This window comes from Mobula hypostoma, chromosome 5, assembly GCF_963921235.1.
Source record: "Mobula hypostoma chromosome 5, sMobHyp1.1, whole genome shotgun sequence".
In the NCBI taxonomy this organism is placed as follows: domain Eukaryota; kingdom Metazoa; phylum Chordata; class Chondrichthyes; order Myliobatiformes; family Myliobatidae; genus Mobula; species Mobula hypostoma.
Genome location: NC_086101.1, coordinates 186,778,053 through 186,800,321, shown reverse-complemented (window position 1 = coordinate 186,800,321; position 22,269 = coordinate 186,778,053). Strand labels below are relative to the sequence as shown.

General features: G+C 46.7%; 1 protein-coding gene across 6 annotated transcripts in view; it reads left to right on the top strand.

Annotated features, from left to right (window-relative positions):
* Positions 1-22,269, top strand: part of palld (palladin, cytoskeletal associated protein) — a 452,869-nt gene that overhangs the window by 124,678 nt on the left and 305,922 nt on the right. The window contains exon 1 of one of the 6 annotated variants that reach the window (XM_063049513.1): positions 6,268-6,384. The exons of the other annotated variants lie outside the window; for them this stretch is intronic. Within the exon in view, the coding sequence (XP_062905583.1) occupies positions 6,347-6,384 (38 nt within the window). The 5' untranslated portion in view covers positions 6,268-6,346. Of the gene's footprint in view, positions 1-6,267; positions 6,385-22,269 lie in introns of those variants that run through there. 6 annotated transcript variants of the gene reach the window in all.

Here is a 22,269-nt window from a genome sequence, read left to right as displayed (position 1 = left end):
GAGAGAGAGAGAGAGAGAGAGAGGGAGAGCGCGCGAGTGAGTGAGAGTAACCACGAGAGAGAGAGGGAGAGCGAGCGAGTTCTGAAAGAGGTTCCTGAAGAGATTGTGGAGGCATTAGTAATGATCTTTCAAGAATCACTGGATTCTGGAATGGTTCTTGAGCACTGGAAAATTGCAAATGTCACTACACTTTAAGAAGGGAGGGAGGCAGAAGAAAGCAAATTACATGCCAGTTAGCCTGTCTTCAGTGGTTGGAAAGATGTTGGAGTCTATTATTAAGGATGAGGTTTCAGGGTACTTGGAGGCACATGATAAAATAGGCCAAAGTCAGCGTGGCTTTCTACAGGGAAAATCTTGCCTGACAAATCTGTTGGAATTCTTTGAGGAAATAATAGGCAGGATAGACAAAGGAGAATCAATGTTTATTTTTTAATTTTAGTAGACCTTTGACAAAGTGCCATACATGAGGCAGCTTAACAAGATAAGAGTCCATGGTATTACGGGAAAAGTACTAGCATGGATAGAAGATTGACTGACTGGCAAGAGGCAAATAGTGGCTGCCAGTGACTAGTGGTATACTGCAGGGGCTGGTGTTGGGACCACTTTTTTCAGGTTATATGTAGATTATTTGCATGAAGGAATTGATGGTTCTGTGGCCAGGTTTGCAGAGGATACAAAGATAGGTGGAGGGGCAGGTAGTGTTAAGGAAACAAGGTGTCAGAAGAAGGATTTGGACAGATTGGGGGAATGGGCAAAGTGGCAGATGGAATATACTGTAGGGAAGTGCATCGTTGTGCACTTCGGCAGAAGTAATAAAGGCTAATTCTCTAAATGGAAAAAATTCAAAAATGTTCTGTCCATGTTCTGTCTTTTATATCTTCTGCCTGCCTAATGGGAAAGGGGAGAAGAGAGAATTACTGGTAAGGGAGGGATTAATAGTAGTGGATGAGGAGGTAGACATTGAAAGAAACTGTATTCACATAGAGTATCTCACAACTTCCAGACATCCCAAAGCACATTAACGGTGACCATATTAAATATGAGTGTAGTTACCTTTGTTCTGTCGGGAAGTAGCAGTTAGCTTGTGTACAGTAAGCTCCTAAAACATTGTAAAGTTACCAAGAATTCATAATGTAAGTGTTGGTTGACAGCAGAGAATGGTGGTACCTAGAACATAGAACAGTACAGGCCCTTTTTCTCTCGGTGCTGTTCCGAACTTTTAACCTACTCTACGATCAACCTCACCTTTCCCTCCCACGTAGCCCTCTATTTTACTATCATCCTACCTAAGAGTCTCTTAAACTTCCCTAACGTATCTGTTTCTACCACTGCCCCTGGCAGCACGTTCCATGCACAAACACTCTCTCCTAAACTTTCCAACAATCACCTTAAAATAATGTCCATTTGTATTTGCATTACATGGCCTGGGAAACAGACTCTGGCTGTCCACGTGTACTGGGTCAGTGGCCAGTGATCCTGAAATGTGAGTTCAAATCCCCCCAACTTACTTAACCCCCATCACCCTTCCCTGATTTATACTTGTGCATCAAATGGACGCTGTAACCTACGCAAGTGGGCTACGCGTGTTGTGAGCATTTTTACTTGTGCATTGGGTTCTTGTGCGTTGGTGTGTCTGCGTGGCTCTGCAATTTGGGCACATCGCCCATGCGCACACACTTGTCCGCACAAGGCTTCATGGTCATGGTAGTCTTTCTTGGGGTAAACAAGTTTAAAGCGAGTGTCTTTTTTCATAAAAGCGAAATGTGTCCTCCATAATTTCGGAGGTCTGTAAAGCTTTATGGAAGGCATTGCAGCCAGAGTTCCTTCCCTGCCCTTCAGTCGCCCAATGGGAAGCTATTGCAGCATAGGAGGAAATGCGATGCTACCAAGTGGACCAATCACAGTTGTTGCAGTCTGCGTTGCCGCGACACATAGTTACATTTTGGGAAGGTGCGCGTCAGGCTACGGCGTAGGGATCCACGTAGGCTCTGCATAGGGTTCGTGGCGATGCCGTACTTACGGTGTCGATTTGACGCAGATGTATAAATCAGCCTTTACTGTGGCACAGGCTGCCTACAACAGCTCGCTAGAGGCCATGTCCTTGGAGTTTTCAGATTTTCCTTCCTCTCCCAGGGGTGAGGTCTTTGCAGCTTCTGTTGGCATTTCTGTAGCTCTGGGATTTTACAGGATGAGGCTGCTAGCCCCATGGCCAGCCCTCTTCCTTTCTCAGCCAGGACTGGGACTGTCCTGAGTTAAATCCCACGAAGGAGAATATTAATTCATGTAATTAAATAGATTCAATTAAAAAAAAATTGTTTCCTTTAATTGTAATCCTTTAAGTAGCAGACTGCCGAAAGAATATATCTGGTTCACTAATGTTGCTCAGGAGAGGAAATCTGCAGTGCTAATGTGGTCTGGCCTACGTGTACCTACAGAACTATCGGTATAGCTGACTTTTGATTGCACTTCAGTTTAGGGGCAATAAAGGATGGATAACACAACACTGATGTTGTCGTTAAGAAAAGTTTCCTGCTCTCTGAATAGGAAGATAGCAGGACAAGCTGGCAGGTTACAGGTGAAACCAAGAGTGGGGGAAGGTGGATGGTGGGGAGGAGGGATGAAGTAAGAAGCTGGGAGGTGATAGGTGGAAGAGGCAAGGGGCTGAATAAAGAATCTGACAGGAGAGGAGAGTGAATCATGGGAGAAAGGGAAGGAGGAGGGGAACCAGAGGGATGTGATAGGCAGGTCATGAGGGGCCAGGGGAGGGGAAGAGAAGAGACGCGAGGGTCCATAAGACCATAAGACGAGCAGAAGTTGGCCATTCGGCCCATCGAGTCTGCTGTGCCATTTTATCATGAGCTGATCCATTCTCCCATTTAGTCCCACTCTCCCGCCTTCTCACCGTAACCTTTGATGCCCTGGCTACTCAGGTACCTATCAACCTCTGCCTTAAATACACCCAATGACTTGGCCTCCACTGCCGCCCATGGCAACAAATCCCACAGATTCACCACCCTCTGGCTAAAAAAAAATTCTCCGCATCTCTGTTCTGAATGGGCGCCCTTCAATCCTTAAGTCATGCCCTCTGGGTCACCAGAATGGGAGAAGAAAACATGTTGGGGGGAGGGGAAATGATCAGTCAGCATGGCACTAAACCTTTTCATTGCCTTTCAGAATATGGGACAATAATGAACTAATACCAATGACCAATTCAACTTTCTGAACCTCAGAAACTCCCACAGCAAACCGGTAACAGTTGTACAATGAAAAACTGAATTTGGGAATAGCATTCTCCCAAACACTGGTGTTTCAATATTCGAAGATTCAAGTGAAGAGTTGAGAGGGTGATCAGAATGATGGATGGGTAAAGAGAGAAGGGGGAGGATGGTAAGGGGGGGGAATCACTGGAAGTTAGAGAAATCAATGTTTGTGCTGCCGGATTGGAGGATACCCATACGGATCATGAGGTGTTGCTTCTCTGACCTGAAAGTGCCGGTAGATGTAGATGTCGGCATGGGATTGGGAAATGGAATTTGAAATGTTACTTGGCACAGCAAATAGCTTAACGGCCTGGCAGTGCAGATACACACAGAGCGGGTCCGCAAGTCAGTGGTCGTTCCCCACGGAAGGACTGAGTTTCGAGCTGTCGCTCTCCCCGATGCTGATGGAGGATGTTTTCGAACTTCCAAGATGTATGTGATTATCGGTGTGGACTGTGGTTTAGATTGGTCTCCTTCAGATGCTCTGTGTTTTCTTTCTTGTTGCCGATTGGCGGGTAGGCGATATGTTGCTGATTCTGGGCGAGGACGGAGTCAGGGATTTGGGGGTCTGCTGCTCTTGTTGGTGTTTCTCCATGCAAGCAACCTGTTAGATTTTCCTGTGCGAGAGGGGGGCTGTGGGTTTGATGTTATTGTCGCTGTTTTGCGTGGGAAGGGCTTGGGGGTTAGGGGTTTGATGTTTTAGCTACTGTGTCTGGGTGGGTGATCTGTTTTTGTGCAAGAGAGGGGTTGGGAAGCTTTGGAGTTTGCAAGTTGTGTTACTTTTTCTTTTTCATGCGGGGCGGGGGGTTGATGCCTTTTCTATTCAACCATTGCCATGGTTTTTCTGTATTTTATGGCTATCTGGAGAAGACAAATCTCAGAGTTGTATTCTGCATACATGCTTTGATAATAAAATGAACGTTTGAACCTTTCATAGCCCCCCTTGTTCACTGCAGTTTCACCGAATTGAAGAGCGGACTCGATGGACCAAATGGCCAAATTCTGCCCCTATATCTTATGGATATATAGATTTATTCTGTAATCTTTGCCATACAATTCCAGCGACATTGTTGTACCCTGTTATCATCTCAGCCCCTTTCGAATCACCAGTGTCAGTCTCCTTTGTGACAACTTTCTGGAATATTTCCTGTTTCAGCACCTCTGGGCTGAGGAGGGTTGGGAGCACCAGAAATGATCAGTGTAATTAGCTTGCCATTGAAATAACACACAAAAGCAATTGTTTGAGCTCTCTAGGGATGGAGTTGACTACCGGTATTGAGGGCTTGGCCAATGACGAATGGGAACCATTCTGTGCTGAATGCAAGTAGAAAGGTGTATTTGCGTGGGTATAAATGGTGGCTCCAATATCGCCCCCCCCCCAATTCAGAGAGGGAGAAAGCAGAACGTGAACACTTCACCCTCGGAGAGCAGGGCAGCTGCCTGGAGCTGGTGTCAACAAGGAAATAATTAAACAGATCTCACGGTTGTGAACTTCACGAATACCCCTGCTGGAAATTCACGGAGCCAAATACATTCCAAAGAGTCCCTGGGAGAGATGTAAGCTGCAGAATAGCAAACACTGTGTTGTTTGTTCCAGAAATGTGCATTTCATCAACCTTCTCTGTATTGACTCATCTTTTCTCTTTCAATGAACACAGGCTGACTGTTTCCTACAACCCTGCATTTCTCTAATTTGTATGCTTCTTTGTCTATCATCTCACTCTCTCACTGCCCTTATATCATAGCTGCTGTGCTCTTGTTCATTTCTGTTCCCTCTCTCCTTCTCCCCTCCTCCTCTCCTCACCCCTCTCCCCCTCGCTCCCACCCATCTCCTCAGCCCTCTCCTCCCACACCCCCTCCCTCAAAACTCCTCTCCTTACCTCCCCTCCACCCTCTCTCCCCCACCTCTCCCCCTCCTCTCCTCCCCTTTCTCCTCTTCTCCTCTCCTCCCCTTCTCCCTCCTCTCCTCCCCTTCTCCCTCCTCTCCTCCCCTTCTCCCTCCTCTCCTCCTCGCTTTCTCCCTCCTCTCCTCCTCGCTTTCTCCCTCCTCTCCTCCCCTTTCTCTCCTTCCCTCCACCTTCTCTCCCCATCTCTCCCTCCCCCTCTCACACACCCCACTCCTCCCCCTCTTTCCACCCCCCTCCTCCTCTTCTCTCCTCTCACCTCTCTTCTCCCTTCCATCCTCTCTCCGCCCTTGCTCCCCTCTTTTCTCCCCCCACCACTCTTCCCCCTCTCTATCCACCCTTGCTCACCCTCTTCTATTATGCCCCCTTACCCTCTCCCTCTCATTCCCTCTCCTTCTCTTCTTCCACCACTCTCCCTCTCCCCCTCATTCATCCAGGGCTTTCGGTTGTGGAAGACTCTGAATGATTTTGTGGAGTTACTTGTGTTCCTTGAGTGTCTATATAATGTCTGTGAGGACCGTGGTGTATTCATTCAGGTCCTCTGAGTCCTTGAACATGACCTAGTGCACAGACTCGAAGTAGTCATGTATCTACTCCTCTGCTTCTGATGACCACCTGTTTACCAACATAGCTGTCCTCTCTCCTTCCTTCACCCTGCCCTCCGCCATGCAGTGGCACACCCTAGTCAGGAACCTGACAGCACAGGTGGTTCTGAACTAGGATCTGCATTCACCTGCACAAGTTGGTTGCTTTCTCAGTCAATCTTGAAATGGATGACCCGGTCATGATCAGATCTCCCAAAGGCAATGCCTCAAGAAGGCAGCATCCGTCATTGGGCCACGGAACCAGAGCACGCTCTCTTCTCATTAAGACCATCGATGAGGAGGTACAAGAGCCCAAAAATGCACACTGAATGTTTTTGGAACATTTTCTTCTCTGCCATCAGATGTTGGAACAGCCTCGTTATTTTGCTCTCTTTTTGCACTACTTTTTATGGGTTCGGAGAAGGACATAAAGATACGGAAGGTGTTGGTGTGGAGGGCTATGAACGACATGAAGGAAATCTGGAAGTCGAACCTGACCAGAGGGCTTCAAAAAAAGATTTCATAGCAGTCATAGAGTCCATTCTCACGTACGGATGCCAGATGTGGACACTCACCAAGACGATGTGAAAGTCTCTAGATGGCTGCTATACACGAATGCTCCAGGTGGCTCTTGACGTGAGTTGGCAACAGCACAGGATGAATGTTGAGCTCTATAACAAGGTGGGGGGAGAGGAGGAAGAACCACAAGGTGATAGGTGAAACTGGGAGGGGGAGGGGAAGGTGAAGTTGATTGGTGAAGAAGATACAGGGCTAGAGAAGGGGGAATCTTATTGGAGAGGACAGAAGATCATGGAAGAAAGAAAAGGGGGAGGAGCACCAGAGGGAGGTGATGGACGGGTAAGGAGATATGGTGAGAGATGGAAAGAGGGGTGGGGAATGGTGAAGGAGAGAGGGGGCATTACCACAAGTTTGAGAAATGTTCATGCCATCAGGTTGGAAGCTACTCAGATGAAATTAAGGTGTTGCTCCTTCAACTTGAGTGTGGCCTCATCGCGACAGTAGAGGAGGCCGTGGACTGACATATCGGAATGGAATGGGAAGTGGAATTAAAATGGGTGGCTACTGGGAGATCCCACTTTTTCTGGTAGAGGGCAGGTGCTTGGCGAAGTGGACTCCCAATCTATGTTGGGTCTCAACGATATACAGGAGGCCACACTGGGAGCACTGGATACAGTAGATGACCGTAATAGTCTCAAAGCTGAAGTGTTGCCTCACCTGGAAGGACTGTTTGGGGCCCTGACTGGTAGTGAAGGAGGAGGTGTAGGGCAGGTGTAGCACTTGTTCGGCTTGCAAGGAGAAGTGCCAGGAGGGAGATCAGTGGGGCGGGATGAACGGACAAGAGAGTTGCTTAGGGAGCGATCCCTGTGGAAAGCAAAAAGTGGGGTGGAGGGAAATATGTGCTGGGTGGTGGATTAACATTGGAGATGGTGGAAGTTACAAAGAATTAGGTGCTGGACATGGAGGCTGGTGGGATGGTAGGTGAGGACAAGAGGAACCGTATCTCTGGTAGGGTGGCAGGAGGACGGGGCAAGAGCTGATGTGCACAAAATGGAAGAGATGCAGTAGAGGGCTGCATTGATGGTGAGGACAGGAGTCCCCTTTCTTTGAAGAAAGAGGACATCTCCTTAGTTCTGGAATGAAAAGCTTCATACTGAGAGCAGTTGCAGAAGAGATGAAGGAATTGAGAGAAGGGGGTGGTATTTTTACAAGTAACAGGGTGGGAAGAGGTACAGTCCAGGTAGATATGAGAGTCAGTGGGTTTATAATAGAGATCAATAGATAAGCTGTCTCCAGAGGTAGAGACAGGGAGATCGGGTAAGGGGAGGGAGGTGTTGGAAATGGGACAGGGAAATTTGAGGGCAGGGTGGAAATTGGAAGCAAAGTTGATGAAGCGACGAGCTCCGCATGGGTCCAGGAATCAGCACCGATGCCGTCATCAATGTAGTGTAGGAAAAGGTGGGGAGTGGCACCAGTGTAGGCTTTGAACATAGACTGTTCCACATAGCCGACAAAAAGGCAGGCATATCTGGGACCCTTGCAAGTGCCCATGGCTACACCTTTTGTCTGATGGAAGTGGGAGGAGAAATTACTGAGAGTGAGGACAAGTTCTGCCAGACGGAGGAGAGGGTGATGGAGGGGAACTGGTTGGGTCTGGGGTCCGGGGTCCAGGGTCCAGAAAGCTTTGAGGTCTTCCTGGTGGGGGATAGTCGTGTATGGGGACTGGTCATCCATGGTGAAAATAAGATGCTTGCCCAGAAGGAATTATGGAATGTTTTTTTCACTGTGGGTATTGTGAAATGGGTGGGATTGTCTAGGTACCTTGGATTGTGAGACCCTCCATTGGTCAGGGTCAACCATGGATATTGTTTCCTAGCTGTCTTATGTTTGAAATGCAACCCAGGGCAGTATGATACAGAGGTTAAGCTGTTGCCCATACAGCAGGCTCTCCCTCTCCATGCAGCTGATAAACCCAAAGGAACTGCAGAGACTGATACAGTTTGGCACCAGCACCATTGCCGAAGTTACCAGTCGGCATCGAACTCAACAGAGCTGCCTTAGGGACTCCAGCTCCGGAATTTCCCTCAGGGTTTACTTCCGAGGCCTTCCCCATAAGTGGGTACAGCCACAAGGCAGCAGAAGATTGAGATCAGAGTTTTCCTGCTCCTAGATAAGCTGCCAACCACAACTGATAAGCCCCATCTGTCCAAAGTGACTGGTTTTAAGGCACGAGTAACCCACCTTTGCCCATTCTCCTGTCAGTAGAAACAGTTTCTCTGGGCTTAGTAGCTAAGCCACACGTGAAGGCCAGGAGCTGGACTTTGTTGTCCGAGGCTATTTGAGACATGCATCATTGGGAGTGTTTAGTCGTCAGTGGGAACGTATCCCCACCATCTCTGCCAGCCCTGAGGAACCATCTTGGAATACCGGTCTTCCAAAACAGTTGTTGGCAAGATCGATTGGAAGCCCTCCTATCCTCAAGAACCTATCAACCTTCACCAGTTTATAGTGAGTGGAGTAGTTATGGGAAAACTTTAAGAAATGTGTAATACTTCAAATGGAGATACCAGAGTGTAGATGCTGGAATCTGGAGCAACACACAAAGCACTGAAGAAACAGATGCTGCCTGACCTGTTGAGTTCCTGCAGTGCTTTGTGCCTGGCACTCCAAGTGGCTCGATCAAGGTGCGTTGTTAGCCCATCAAAAGCACCAGTAAAGTTCTATAAGACCATAAGACATAGGAGCAGAATTAGGCCATCCTGCTTTATATTATTGGCTAGTCTGCCCTCATATTTATCAAAGTTGCTGGTGAACGCAGCAGGCCAGGCAGCATCTATAGGAAGAGGCGCAGTCGACGTTTCAGGCCGAGACCCTTCGTCAGGACTAACTGAAGGAAGAGTGAGTAAGGGATTTGAAAGTTGGAGGGGGAGGGGGAGATGCAAAATGATAGGAGAAGACAGGAGGGGGAGGGATGGAGCCGAGAGCTGGACAGGTGATAGGCAGAAGGGGATACGAGAGGATCATGGGACAGGAGGTCCGGGAAGAAAGACGGGGGGGGGGTGACCCAGAGGATGGGCAAGAGGTATATTCAGAGGGACAGAGGGAGAAAAAGGAGAGTGAGAGAAAGAATGTGTGCATTAAAAAGAGTAACAGATGGGGTACGAGGGGGAGGTGGGGCCTAGCGGAAGTTAGAGAACTCCCTTGTCCATTCGTCCCCCCCATCCCTCCCCACTGATCTCCCTCCTGGCACTTATCCGTGTAAGCGGAACAAGTGCTACACATGCCCTTACACTTCCTCCCTTACCACCATTCAGGGCCCCAAACAGTCCTTCCAGGTGAGGCATCACTTCACCTGTGAGTCGACTGGGGTGATATACTGCGTCCGGTGCTCCCGATGTGGCCTTTTATATATTGGTGAGACCCGACGCAGACTGGGAGACCGCTTTGCTGAACATCTACGCTCTGTCCGCCAGAGAAAGCAGGATCTCCCAGTGGCCACACATTTTAATTCCACATCCCATTCCCATTCTGACATGTCTATCCACGGCCTCCTCTACTGTAAAGATGAAGCCACACTCAGGTTGGAGGAACAACACCTTATATTCCGTCTGGGTAGCCTCCAACCTGATGGCATGAACATTGACTTCTCTAACTTCCGCTAGGCCCCACCTCCCCCTCGTACCCCATCTGTTACTCTTTTTAACGCACACATTCTTTCTCTCACTCTCCTTTTTCTCCCTCTGTCCCTCTGAATATACCTCTTGCCCATCCTCTGGGTCACCCCCCCCCGTCTTTCTTCCCGGACCTCCTGTCCCATGATCCTCTCGTATCCCCTTCTGCCTATCACCTGTCCAGCTCTCGGCTCCATCCCTCCCCCTCCTGTCTTCTCCTATCATTTTGCATCTCCCCCTCCCCCTCCAACTTTCAAATCCCTTACTCACTCTTCCTTCAGTTAGTCCTGACGAAGGGTCTCGGCCTGAAACGTCGACTGCGCCTCTTCCTATAGATGCTGCCTGGCCTGCTGCGTTCACCAGCAACTTTGATGTATGTTGCTTGAATTTCCAGCATCTGCAGAATTCCTGTTGTCTGCCCTCATATTTCATCTTTTTCCTTCTTACAGTTTTTTTAGTTGCCTTTTGTTGGATTTTAGAAGCTTCCCAATTCATCCAACTTCCCATTCACTTTTGCTGCCTTATATGGCCGTTCCTTGGCTTCTGTGCAGTCCTTAACTGCCCTCGTCAGCCACGGTTGCCTACCCCTGCCATTTGAGAACTTCTTCCTCTGTGGGACATATGTATCCTGCTCCTTGTGAGCTATTCCCAGAAACTTCAGCTACTTGGCCATCATCCCCGCCAGTATCCTCCTCCAATCCACATGGGCAAGCTCTCTCATGCCTCTGTAATTCCCTTTATTCCATTGTGATTTATGCTTCTCCCTCTCAGATTGTAGTATGAATTCAATCATATTATGATGACTGCCTCCTAAGGGTTCCTTTACGTTAAGCTCCCTAATACACAACACGCGATCTAACATGGCCTTTCCCTGAGTAGGCTCAAGCACAAGCTGCTCTAAAAAGCCATCTCATAGGCATTCAACAAATTCCCTTTCTTGTGATCCAACACCAACCTGGTTCTAGCAACAAACAAGAGAAAATCTGCAGATGCTGGAATTCCAAGCAGCATACACAAAATGCTGGAGGAACTCAGCAGGCCAGGCAGTATCTATGGAAAAAAGTACAGTCGATGTTTCTGGCTGATACCCTTTTGTAGGACTGGAGAAAAAAAGTTGAGGAGTAGAAAAGGTTTAAAAGGAGTTTAAAAGGTGGGGGGAGGGGAGAGAGAAGCACCCGCTGGTGGGTGAAACCTGGAGGGGGAGGGATGAAGTAAAGAGCTGGGAAGTTGATTGGCAAAACGAGGTGAGAGAGGGAAAAGGGGATGGGAAATGGATGGGGGGGGGGGGGTGGACGTTACCAGAAGTTTGAGAAATCGATGTTCATGCCATCAGGTTGGAGGCTACCCAGACGGAATATAAGGTGTTGTCCCTCTAACCTAAGTGTGGCCTCATCATGACAGTGAGGAGGCCATGGATGGACATATCAGAATGGGAATGGGAAGAGAAATTAAATGATTTTACCAATCCCTTTGCATATTGATGTCCCCCCATGACAATTATGTCATTAATCTTATTACCTGCCTTTTCCAGCTCCCTTTGCAATCTCAACCCCACATCTTGGCTGCTATTTGGACACCTGTATATGATTATGGGCAGGGCTTGTTAATATTCACTGACTCTTGGGCTTTCAAAGCCTGTTTACTCAGCAAATGTCAGCAAGTTGCTAAATAGTCAGTTTACTGACAGATTTCTTACTGGCATGGAGCTCAGTAGATAAGTGAGAATGGTGGCTTTTCCTGTTCAGCAACTCAATTTGTGTATGGTCAATCAGCTTCAGATAATTGACATAGCAACTTAATTAAGCTGCCGAGTCTTTCCTTATTAGCAGAGCGTCAAGTGTTCTGCCTGTTTGTGGATTCCACCCCCCCCCCCCCCCGTCTGTATGTGAAGTGCATGCCCTCCTGATTACATCTGTGGGTACATGTATATGTGTGGGTCTGAGCATGGATGCCCATCTTTATTTGTGTAAGTGTGTTTGAGAGTGTGTGCCTCAGTTTGCCTCTGCATCCATTTATTTGTGTAGGTAAGACCATAAGGCGTAGGAGCAGAATTAGGCCATTTGTCCCATCGAGTCTGCTCTGTCATTCCATCATGGCTGATTTATTATCCCTCTCAATCCCATTCTCCATAATTTTTGACACCCTGACTAATCAAGAACCTATCAACCTCTGCTTTAAATATCCACAATGACTTGACCTCTACAACTGTCTGTAGTGAATTCCACAGACTCACCACCTTCTGATTAAAGAAATTCCTTATCTCTCTTCCAAATGGATTTCCCTTTATTCTGAGGCTGTGCTCTCTGGTCTTAGGCTCTTCCATTATTGGAACCATCTTCTCCGTGTTCACTCTATCTGGCCTTTCAATGGCTGATGAGTTTCAGTGAGATCTCCCCAACTAAATTCCAATGTTACACGCTCAGAGCCATCAAATGCTCCTCGTATGTTAACACTTTCATACCCAGGATCATCCCCATGAACCTCCTATGGACCCACTCCAGTGGCAAACACATCCTTTCTTGGATAAGGAGCCCTAAACTGCTCACAATAATGCAAGTGCAATCTGACCAGTGCCTTATACTGCACGTGTGTGTGTGTGTGCATTTTCAGACTTTACAGTGACAGACAGGAGCAGTGAAGGCGCATGACCTCAGTAGCCTCAGTCGACAATGATACCAAGGGCTGCACGTAACCGACATAGCTGCCCAACTCGTTAGCTCTCTACTGCAGCAGCTGGGCAAACAGGCACCATGAGGCACAGCCAGACTCAGTACCACAGGCAACCGGGAAACAACACACCCCACTGCCCCGTGCAGCAGGTGACACAACAGGCCAAGCTGAGATGCCCTGTCCGCAGGAATCCCCAGGGTCCTGCCTTCCCTCCTCCTCTCACTCTCCTCCACCCCAAGCATATCCGATGTTGGTAGCTGAGATATTACAAGACAAAGCCCTTCCATAAAACAGCTCAATTCCAGGGAATACCACCAAGTCTCCAGGCTAGAACCAAATTGTATGTTTTTGTTAACTTCTTCCTCAACCACTTATTTGTCTAAAGTTAGCAAGAAGAAACCAAAAATTACAGAGTGCCAGACATTTTCTTCCTCAGAATATTCCAAAATGTTTTACAATCAATGAGGTTTGTTAAATTGGTAAGCTGGGTTATTATTGTCCCGGGTGCTAAGGTACAATAAAAACTTTTGCATGACGTCTATACAGATCATTCACCACATCAGTGCACAGAGATAGTGAAAGAGAAAAGACTGAATGCAGGATAAAGTGTAACAGTGACAGAAAAAGTGCAATACAGGTAGATGATAAGGTGCATGAGGTAAACTGTGAGGTCAGGAGTCCATTCACTAGTCTTATATCAGTGGGATAGAAGGTGTCCCTGAACCTGGTAGTGGAGAGAAAAGAGAATGCCTGGGGGTCTTTGATGATGCTGGCTTTGATTACTGAGGCAGCGAGAAGTGTAGACAGATTGAAGTGGAACAATATGAAACCCTCACATACAACAAAGGTCCAATCATTTGCTTTCATAACTCAGGAGCTATTAAACTCTGGGAGATAGAAGTTATCCAACTGGACGAGGATTTGGGTGTGTTTTTGGTTCCAATTGTCTTGCGCGGTGAAGACAGACCTGCTAGGTGGCCAGTGGGAGGAGAGGTTCGTATGGGTGGTGGTCACTGGGGACAGAAGTCCAGAAGTCAAGGCCATAACTCTCTGTGGTTGAACGCCAGCGATCCTGGAGGTTGGGTCGGTCAAGCCTTGGAGGTCAAACCTGCGATCAGCGAGTCCTGGGGTCGATACACACAGGTTGACAAAGACTGGAAGGCAAAGCTGAAGGTTGAATGGCCTGAATTTATGGAATTCTATTCCATAAATTTCTGTGATGTTCTGACTATCCTCTAAGAGAAAGGTTGCTTCACATTCCTGGCCACAGACTCACGGATCTTGCAAGGTCTAGAGTTGCAGTGGGAGTTGCACTTGAGGTGTCAGACATTTGATCACTCGTTTTCCTGCTGGCTTTATACCTCCCTCTTCATTGCTTCCTTTACCCACCCCGAGAACAAGTAGCAATTTCTTTGTAATGTTCGGGTTGTCACCCTTCTGCTTGGATGAACTCCCAGAAGGTTATTCACGTGATTTTACTAGCCCTGCAGATTTGGATTTATTTATCACATGTACATCGAAACATACAGTGAAATGTGCAGTTTGCGTTTACAACCATCACACACAGGAGTGAGCTGACAGAGCCTGCAAGTGTCACTGCCCACAATGTTCAGCAGAAGAACGCAAGCAACAACAACTAACACACATACACACACACACACACACACACACACACACACACACAGACAGTTACACACACACAGAGGCACACACACACAGTCTCACACACAGACACACACACACACACAGAGTCACACACACACACACACACACACACACACACACACACACTCTCTCTCTCTCTCTCTTACTTCCCACTCCAGGACAGGTTACTCTAGCCTTCCAGTTCTTGACCCTGGACTTGCAGACATCATGCCAACAACCTCCCGTCCAGGATCTCGCCCAACCCAACCTCCAGGATTGCCGACCTTCGACTGTGGCGCGCTTTAGGCCTTGATTTCCAGAAACTTTCTGTCCATCTGGACCTCTTACACCACTGGTCACCTAACAGATCTGTCTTCTCCCTTCTCCACACAAGACAATTGGAGTGAAAAACACACCCAAATCCTAGACCAGTTGGACAATTTTAGTCTCCCAGTGTTTAATAGCTCCTGAATTAAGAAAGCAAATGATTGGACCTTTGTTGTATGTGAGGGTTTCAAATCACTCCACTTCAATCTGTCTACGCTTCTCGCTGCCTCAGTAAAGCAGCCAGCATAATCAAAGACCTCAGACATCCCAGATATTCTCTGTTCTCTCCTGTCCCATCAGGAAGAAGATACAAAAGCGCAAAAGTTCTCCTTGAGTCATGTGACATGCCACCATGTTCAGGGACGCCTTCTAGCCCACTGATATTGAATGGACTCTCGACCTCATCGAGATCATACACCTTATTGTCTACCTGTACAGTATTGCACTTTTCTTGTCACTGTTACACTTTATTCTACATTTGGTTATAGTTTTTTCCCTTGTACTACCTCAACGCACAGATGTGATGAAATGATCTGTATAGACGGCATGTAAAACAAAGGTTTTATTAATTTATTGAGATACAGTGAGAATAGGCCCTTCCGGCACTTCGAGCCACACTGTTCAGCAATCCTCTGATATAATCATAATCATGGGACACGGCCGGTGGCGTAGTGGCATCAGTATCGGATTTCGAGGTGAACGGTCCCGAGTTCGAATCCGGCCGGCTCCTTGCTCGCTTTCCATCCACGCTAGCTTGAGCATCAAACTAGCGACTTGGTCTCGTTAAAAAAAAACAGCCTAATGCTACGGAAACAGCAAAAATGCTGATGCACCACAAGGCACGAAAAGGAACAACAACAACAACAATCATGGGCCAACTTACAATGACCAATTAACCACAGTCTTTGGACCACAGGAGGAAACCAGAGTACCAGGAAGAAACCCACGTGGTCACAAGGAAAATGGACAAACACTGTACTCCGCTACACTAGACAAGGAAAACACCAGCTTCACACACAAAATGCTGCAGGAACTCAGCAGGCCAGGCTGCATCTATGGAAAAGAGTAGACTGTCGACATTTTGGGCCGAGACACTTCATCAAGACACAGTTTACCAATTTACCAAAGGTATCTCGCAGATAGTTAAACATTTTGTGCGCCACAGCGGCGTAGCAGTTAGCACAACGCTATTACAGCTCAGGACATCGGAGTTCAGAGTTCAGTACCAGCGTAAGGAGTCTGTACATCCTCCCCGGGGAATGAGTGGGTTTTCCCTGGGTGCTCCAATTTCCTCCCACGGTCCAAACACATTCTGGGGAGGTTAATTGCTCATTGTCAATTGTCCCGTGATTAGGTTAGGGTTAAACTGGGGTTGTCAGGGGTTGCTGGGGCAGTGCAGATCAATTGGCCAGAAGGACCTACTCTGCACTGTATTGCTGAAGAAAGAAATGACATCTGGGAAAGGAAATGACTGGCATGCTGCAAAGACCCACCCAGCCCAGTGCAGCTTAGGTTAACACCATCTCCTTTCTCCTGACGTGGCCCTGTGGATTACAGATCCAAGTACAATAAGAATCAGAATCAGAATAAGCTTTATTATCACTGACATATATCGTGAAATTGTTGTTTTGTGGCAGCAGTACAGAACAATAGATAAAAATTATTAAACAAAAATAAATAAATAGTGTGAAAAAGGACTGGGGAGGCCGTGTTCATGAGTCCATGGGTCACTCAGAAATCTAATGACGGAGAGGAAGAAGCTGTTCCTGAGGTGTTGAGTGTAGATCCTCAGGCTCCTGTACCTCCTCCCTGATGGTGGCAATGAGAAGAGGGCAAGAGAAATGGGCCAAGGATTTCTGCCTCAACCCGCCCTGTGAGGTAGGCCATCGCTGACCCCCATTCAGGAAGCGCTGCCTGGTTACTGACCCATCTGCTGAGGGAAGTCCGTCATTTCTGTCTACCCTGTTCAGGCTTCTCATAATGTTGTACCCTTCATTTAAACCTTGCTTCAAACTTGTTTATTCCAGTAAAACAACCCCAGGCTCGAGATCCTATCTAGGTATAATGCAACTCTTTCAATGTCCGTGTTTATTACTGTTCCCCTTCCAGTGTTACCATGTCCTTCCTGAGACCTAAACTCTCTAGCTGTGGTCAAACCCCAGTTTTACACAGTCCTTACCAGATCTCCCTCTCTTATGTTGTCTGCCTCAGTAAGTGTCAAAATCAGGTTCAATATGTCGTGAAATTTGTTAACTTTGTGGCAGCAGTGAAATGCAATAAGATAAAAGAGAGAAAAAACAGCGAATTTCAGTAATATATAGTTAAATTAAAGAAGTGTAAAAAAAAGTAGTGAGGTAGTGTTCATGGGTTCAATGTCCATTCAGAAATTGGATGGCAGAGAGGAAGAAGCTGTTCCTGAATCATTGAACGTGTGCCTTCAGGCTTCTGTACCTCCTTCCTGATGTTAGGAATGAGAAGATGCTTCTGAGATCTAAGATGCTTTCATTGACAACCTTACTTACCAGTTCATATCGTGTTATTGGTTTCTTAGTATTGTTACTGTGATACGGTGAGAAGCCATCTATCCGGATTATTTTATACAAAATTAAATCAAGGTAATACAAAGAAAACAGAATGCAGAATATAGCAATGCCGTTACAGAGAAATCAGTGCAGGTAGACAAGTAAAATGCAAGGATCATTACGAGGTAGATTGGGAGAGCAACAGTTCGGGTGTGTATTTTTAAGTGTGTAAGGGGTCGTTTCAAGCATCGGATAGCAGTGGGGTAGAAGGTATGCTTGAATCTGGTGGTTTATACTCTCAGGCTTTTGTAACTTTTGTCCAATGGGAGAGGGGAGAAGAGAGGATGTCCCAAGTGGGAGAGGTTCTCGAATAGGTTGGCTATTTACCTGAGACAGTGGGAAGTGTAGATTGTATAGTGATCTTCAGGGACATGAGGAGAAGCCCTCCATAATCCTTCTGTTCCCATACACTTCTTAATATCCAACCATTTTCCTGATGTCCGTCCTCAAGGACTCCGATCATTCAGGCCACTGTCTTTTCTCACTACTACCATCGGGAAGGAGATGCAGGAGCCTTAAGCTCCACACTACCTGGTTCAGGAACAGTGATGACTCTTCAGCCATCAGGCTGCAGAACCAGCGTGGATGACTTCACTCACTGAAACTCTGAACTGATTCTACAACACACAGACTCACTTTCAAGGACTCTACAACTCATGTTTTCAGTATTCTATGCAGGCAGAGAGATTTTGTTTAGTTTAGCATTGTGTTCTGTACAGCCCATACATAGTTCAGTGTTCTATGTACCCAGATCATTGCTATCTTGCTGCAGCCTCAAACTGTACTTACTACAACAATGAAGGAGACCATTTGGCCCATTGTGTCCATACCAGCCCCCAAGAGAAGAATCTCATCTTTCGATTCCCTACTTCCTTGTACCCTGCAACTTCTGTCTCTTTCTCCCCACCCCTCATGCCCCACCAGCACCCTATTGATTTATTTTTGCTACCGGGGTAATTTACGGTACTTCTCTGGGGGGAAGCTGGACCACCCGGAGGGAACCAAATGTGGTAAAGGGGAGAGGATGTGGACTCCAGCCAGGCAGCACTGGAGTTGGGATAGAAGTCAGATAAAGATGAGCTTTGTTTGTCACATTCACACGGGAACATTGAAATATGGTGAGTACATACAATGACCAAATAGTCCAAGGGTTGTGCTGGGAGGCGGCCCGCAAGCGTCACCACGCTTCTTGCAGCAAATAGCGTGCCCACAACTTACTAACTCTCATCAGTGTGCCTTTGGCATGTGGGAGGAAACCGAGGCACTCGGAGGAAACCCATGTGGTCATGGTGAGAAAGTACAAACTTCCAGACACCGGCAAATGGACCCTGATCGGTGTAAAGAATTATGCTAGCGTGACATCCTAGGTCACTAGAGAAGTGAGATATATAGCTGTCTTCTAGGAGCGTGTTGACCATAGTTTTGGGAGGGCGCCCAGGATTCATCCTCCCGTGCTTGGGCTCCCATATGATGACTCGGCTGGCAGGTAGCTCGGGGTGGCGTAGACAGTTCCCCGCTAGTTGCAGTCTTCTCGCCTCGATTTTAGTGGAGAGCATCGGTAGGTCATCATAGAGCTCGACGTTCGTCATGTGCTGTTGCCAACTCACGCCAAGAGCCACCCGGAGCATTCGTGTATAGCAACCATCTAGAGACTTTCACATCGTCTTGGTGAGTGTCCATGTCTCGCATCCGTACGTGAGAATGGACTCTATGACTGCTATCCTCTTTTTAAGCCCTCTGGTCAGGTTCGACTTCCAGATTTCCTTCATGTCGTTCATAGCCCTCCACACAAACGACTCTGTATCTTTATGTCCTTCTCTGAACTCATCATTCTTGACCCGAGGTACTTGTAGTCAAAGACTTTCTTAATGGTATTATTCTCTACGGTCTTGAGAGTACGTTCGTCGCAGTTGAACGCCATGTGCTCTGTCTTTTTAGCATTTAGGTGAAGTCCAACTTTATTGCACTCAATTTCCACTTTTGTCAGTAGCTGCTGTGCTTCCTCCATCTGGTCAGAGAGCAGGACTATGACATCTGTAAAATCGAGATCTGTGAGCATAACTGGTCTGACCCTTTTGGTTCGCCCTGGTTTTATGGTAAAACCAAGCTTGTCATGATCTTTGGTAGCTTGACCAAAGATATTTTGAAGATCCTGAAAGCTTACGGAGTGCGAGACCATCTACTGAGAGCAATAGAGTCCAGCTATACCAAAACCTTGGCGAAAGTTGTATCACCAGGCGGAGAAACAGCAGTGTTCGAGCTCCTAGCTGGTCTGCTGCAAGGAGACACTCTGGCACCTCTATATACAGTATAGTACTGTAGTAGTCTTGATAGTGTTCTAATTTGTTCTATATTTCATTTAAATACATAATGTGTTTCTCAGTTAAATTTAGTTTGTCTTTTTTATACCTTTTAAAATATTTCCGTGAAACTTTGGCTAATTGGGGCTGCTGCTTGATTGGGCCAAAACGTACTTGTCCCAATGTGTTCCAATTAACTCCACTGTATATATTTCTTATTGTAATTTATAGTTTTTATTATTATGTATTACAATGTACTGCTGCTGCAAAACAACAAGTTTCACGACATACTCCAGAGATATTAAACCTGATTCTGATTGTGACCTGCACATCTTAGGGACGTGGGAGAAAATCCAAGAGGTCACAGGGAGAATGTGCAAACCCGACGGGATTGCGCCCAAGGTCAAGACTGAAACCAAGTCACTGATGCTGTGAGGCATCTGCACTTCAGGCTGCAACATACCTACTTGTGAATTGTCGGAACTTCATTATCAACCACATGGCTAGTTGTGGCAACTTTGGTGGTGGTGGCATCCGTTAGTCTTGCGAGACCATGGATCTGCAAGCAGTTAGTTGTGGTCCCTACATTTAAGACCAAATCATTTATACCCTCATTTTTTTTAAGAGATACAGTACAGTAACAAGCCCTTCCATCTCAAAGAGCCTGCACCACCCCATTATACCCGTGTGATTGTTAACCTACTAACCTGTACGTCTTTGGAATGTGGGAGGAAACCAGAACTCCTGGAGGAAACCCACCCAACGTGCAAACTCTTTACGGACAGCAACGGGAATTGAACCCAGATTGCTGGCACTGTAGTAACATTGTGCTAACCACTATGCTACCGAGCAACCTCACGATACATACCAGGACACCAGGCAGTGGGCCTTTTGAAACTCAGGAACCTCTGACCAAGTGGCTGGATGAACATTAACCAACAATCTTATGGAAGGAGTCAGCAGGTTGAGCAGCGTATGGTGGGGGTGGAGAAGAAACTATTGATGTTTGGCTTGGAAGGGAAACTCCTTTCCCTCCCACAAATCCTGCTTTTCAAAGACAACTCTCTCAATTTATCTTTACTGAAAAATTTCCTGAAAACCTAATCCCAATTTAAAGCTATTTCCACAGTAACATGTCAGAATCGAAATCAGGTCTAAAATCACTGACATATGTTGTGAAATTTGGTGTTAAGACCAAAAGACATAGGAACAGAATTAGGCCATTCAGCCCATCGAGTCTGCTTCACCATTTGATCATGGCTGATCCATTTCCCACTCAACCCCATTCTCCTGCCTTCTCGTAACCCTTCATGCTCTGACTAATTTACGACAGCAGTACAGGTCAATACATAAAAATACTATAAATTACAATTTAAAAATACAGTAAAATTTAATTAAGTAGTGCAAAAAGAGAGCAAAAATGGTGAGGCAGTGTTCATTGTCCACTCAGAAATCTGATGGCAGAGTGGAAGAAGCTGTTCCAAGAACCTGGTATTCCCAAGAATTGGGAGAAGTCGAGTACAAGTTGTCTGAGTCGTTTGCCTCTATTTCCTATCCATTATGTACCCCTCCCAATATTTAACAGTGAACTGTCACAGGATGTGCAGTATGCTTCGACTTCAGATTTGGAGTCTGTTGTGCGCTGCTGGAGATGAGCAGTGGCAGAGATTCCAACCTAAATTGCCTAAATTGGGATAATTTAGACTAATTTTCTAAATTGGGCTGAATTTAAAGTTTGGAACTTGGTCTCTGTGTTCATGTGTTTGCCAGAAGTTTCTTTTTTCTTAACGTGCATCCAGCCCTCTACACATTGATGAGTCTCAGCAACAGGCCCTTCAGCCCAACTCGTCTGTGCTGACCAAGTTGCAAATCTAAGCTGGTCCCATTTTCCTGCATTTGGTCCATTTCCTCGAGAGCAGGGGTTCCCTGCCTGGGGCCCGTGGATCCCTCGGTTAATGATGGGGGTCCATGGCATAAAAAACGCTGGGGAACCTTGGTCTAAACCTTTCCTATCTATATGCTTGTCCAGTTATCTTTTAAATGTTATAATTGTACCCACCTCTTCCGCTTCCCGTGGGAACTCATTCCATAGACCCACTGCATCCTTATAGTCGAATACAGCATGAAAGCATGTCCTTCAGCCCACCTCATCTGTGCTGACCCTTTTGTGGGATATATATTTGCCCCTCAGATCTTTTGAAATTTTCCCCTCTCAATTTAAACCTTTGCCATCCAACTTGCCAACTTGCCCTTCTGTGGCTACTTACCTTATCAGAGCCCCTCTATCTCACTCAGTGAGGGCACTCTTCAGTCCCCCACATTCCAGGGAAAAGATCCCAGTCTATCCAGCCTCTCCGTTAACTCAGATCCACCAGCTCTGGTAACATCATAGTAAATTATTTTTGCAACCTTTCCCATATAAAGACATCCTTCTCGTAGCTGGGCGACTAAAACTGCACAAACACAATTCTTCAGATGCAGCCCAACTAAAGCTTTTGACAAACTTCTAAAGATGTGTGGTGGCGAGCATACTGACTGGTTGCATCGTGGCCTGGTATGGAAATACCAATCTCCAAGAATGGTAAAAGCCTGCAAAAAGTTTTGATTGACACTTCACAAATAACCTCCCCGCTTGAATCTTGAAACACCAGTGTTTGGGAGAGCGCTGTTCCCAATTTCAGTTTTTCATTGTACAACTGTTACCGGTTTGATGTGGGAGTTTCTGAGGTTCAGAAAGTTGAATTGGTCATTAGTATTGGTTCATTATTGTCCCATGTTCTGAGAGGCAATGAAAAGGTTTAGTTTTTT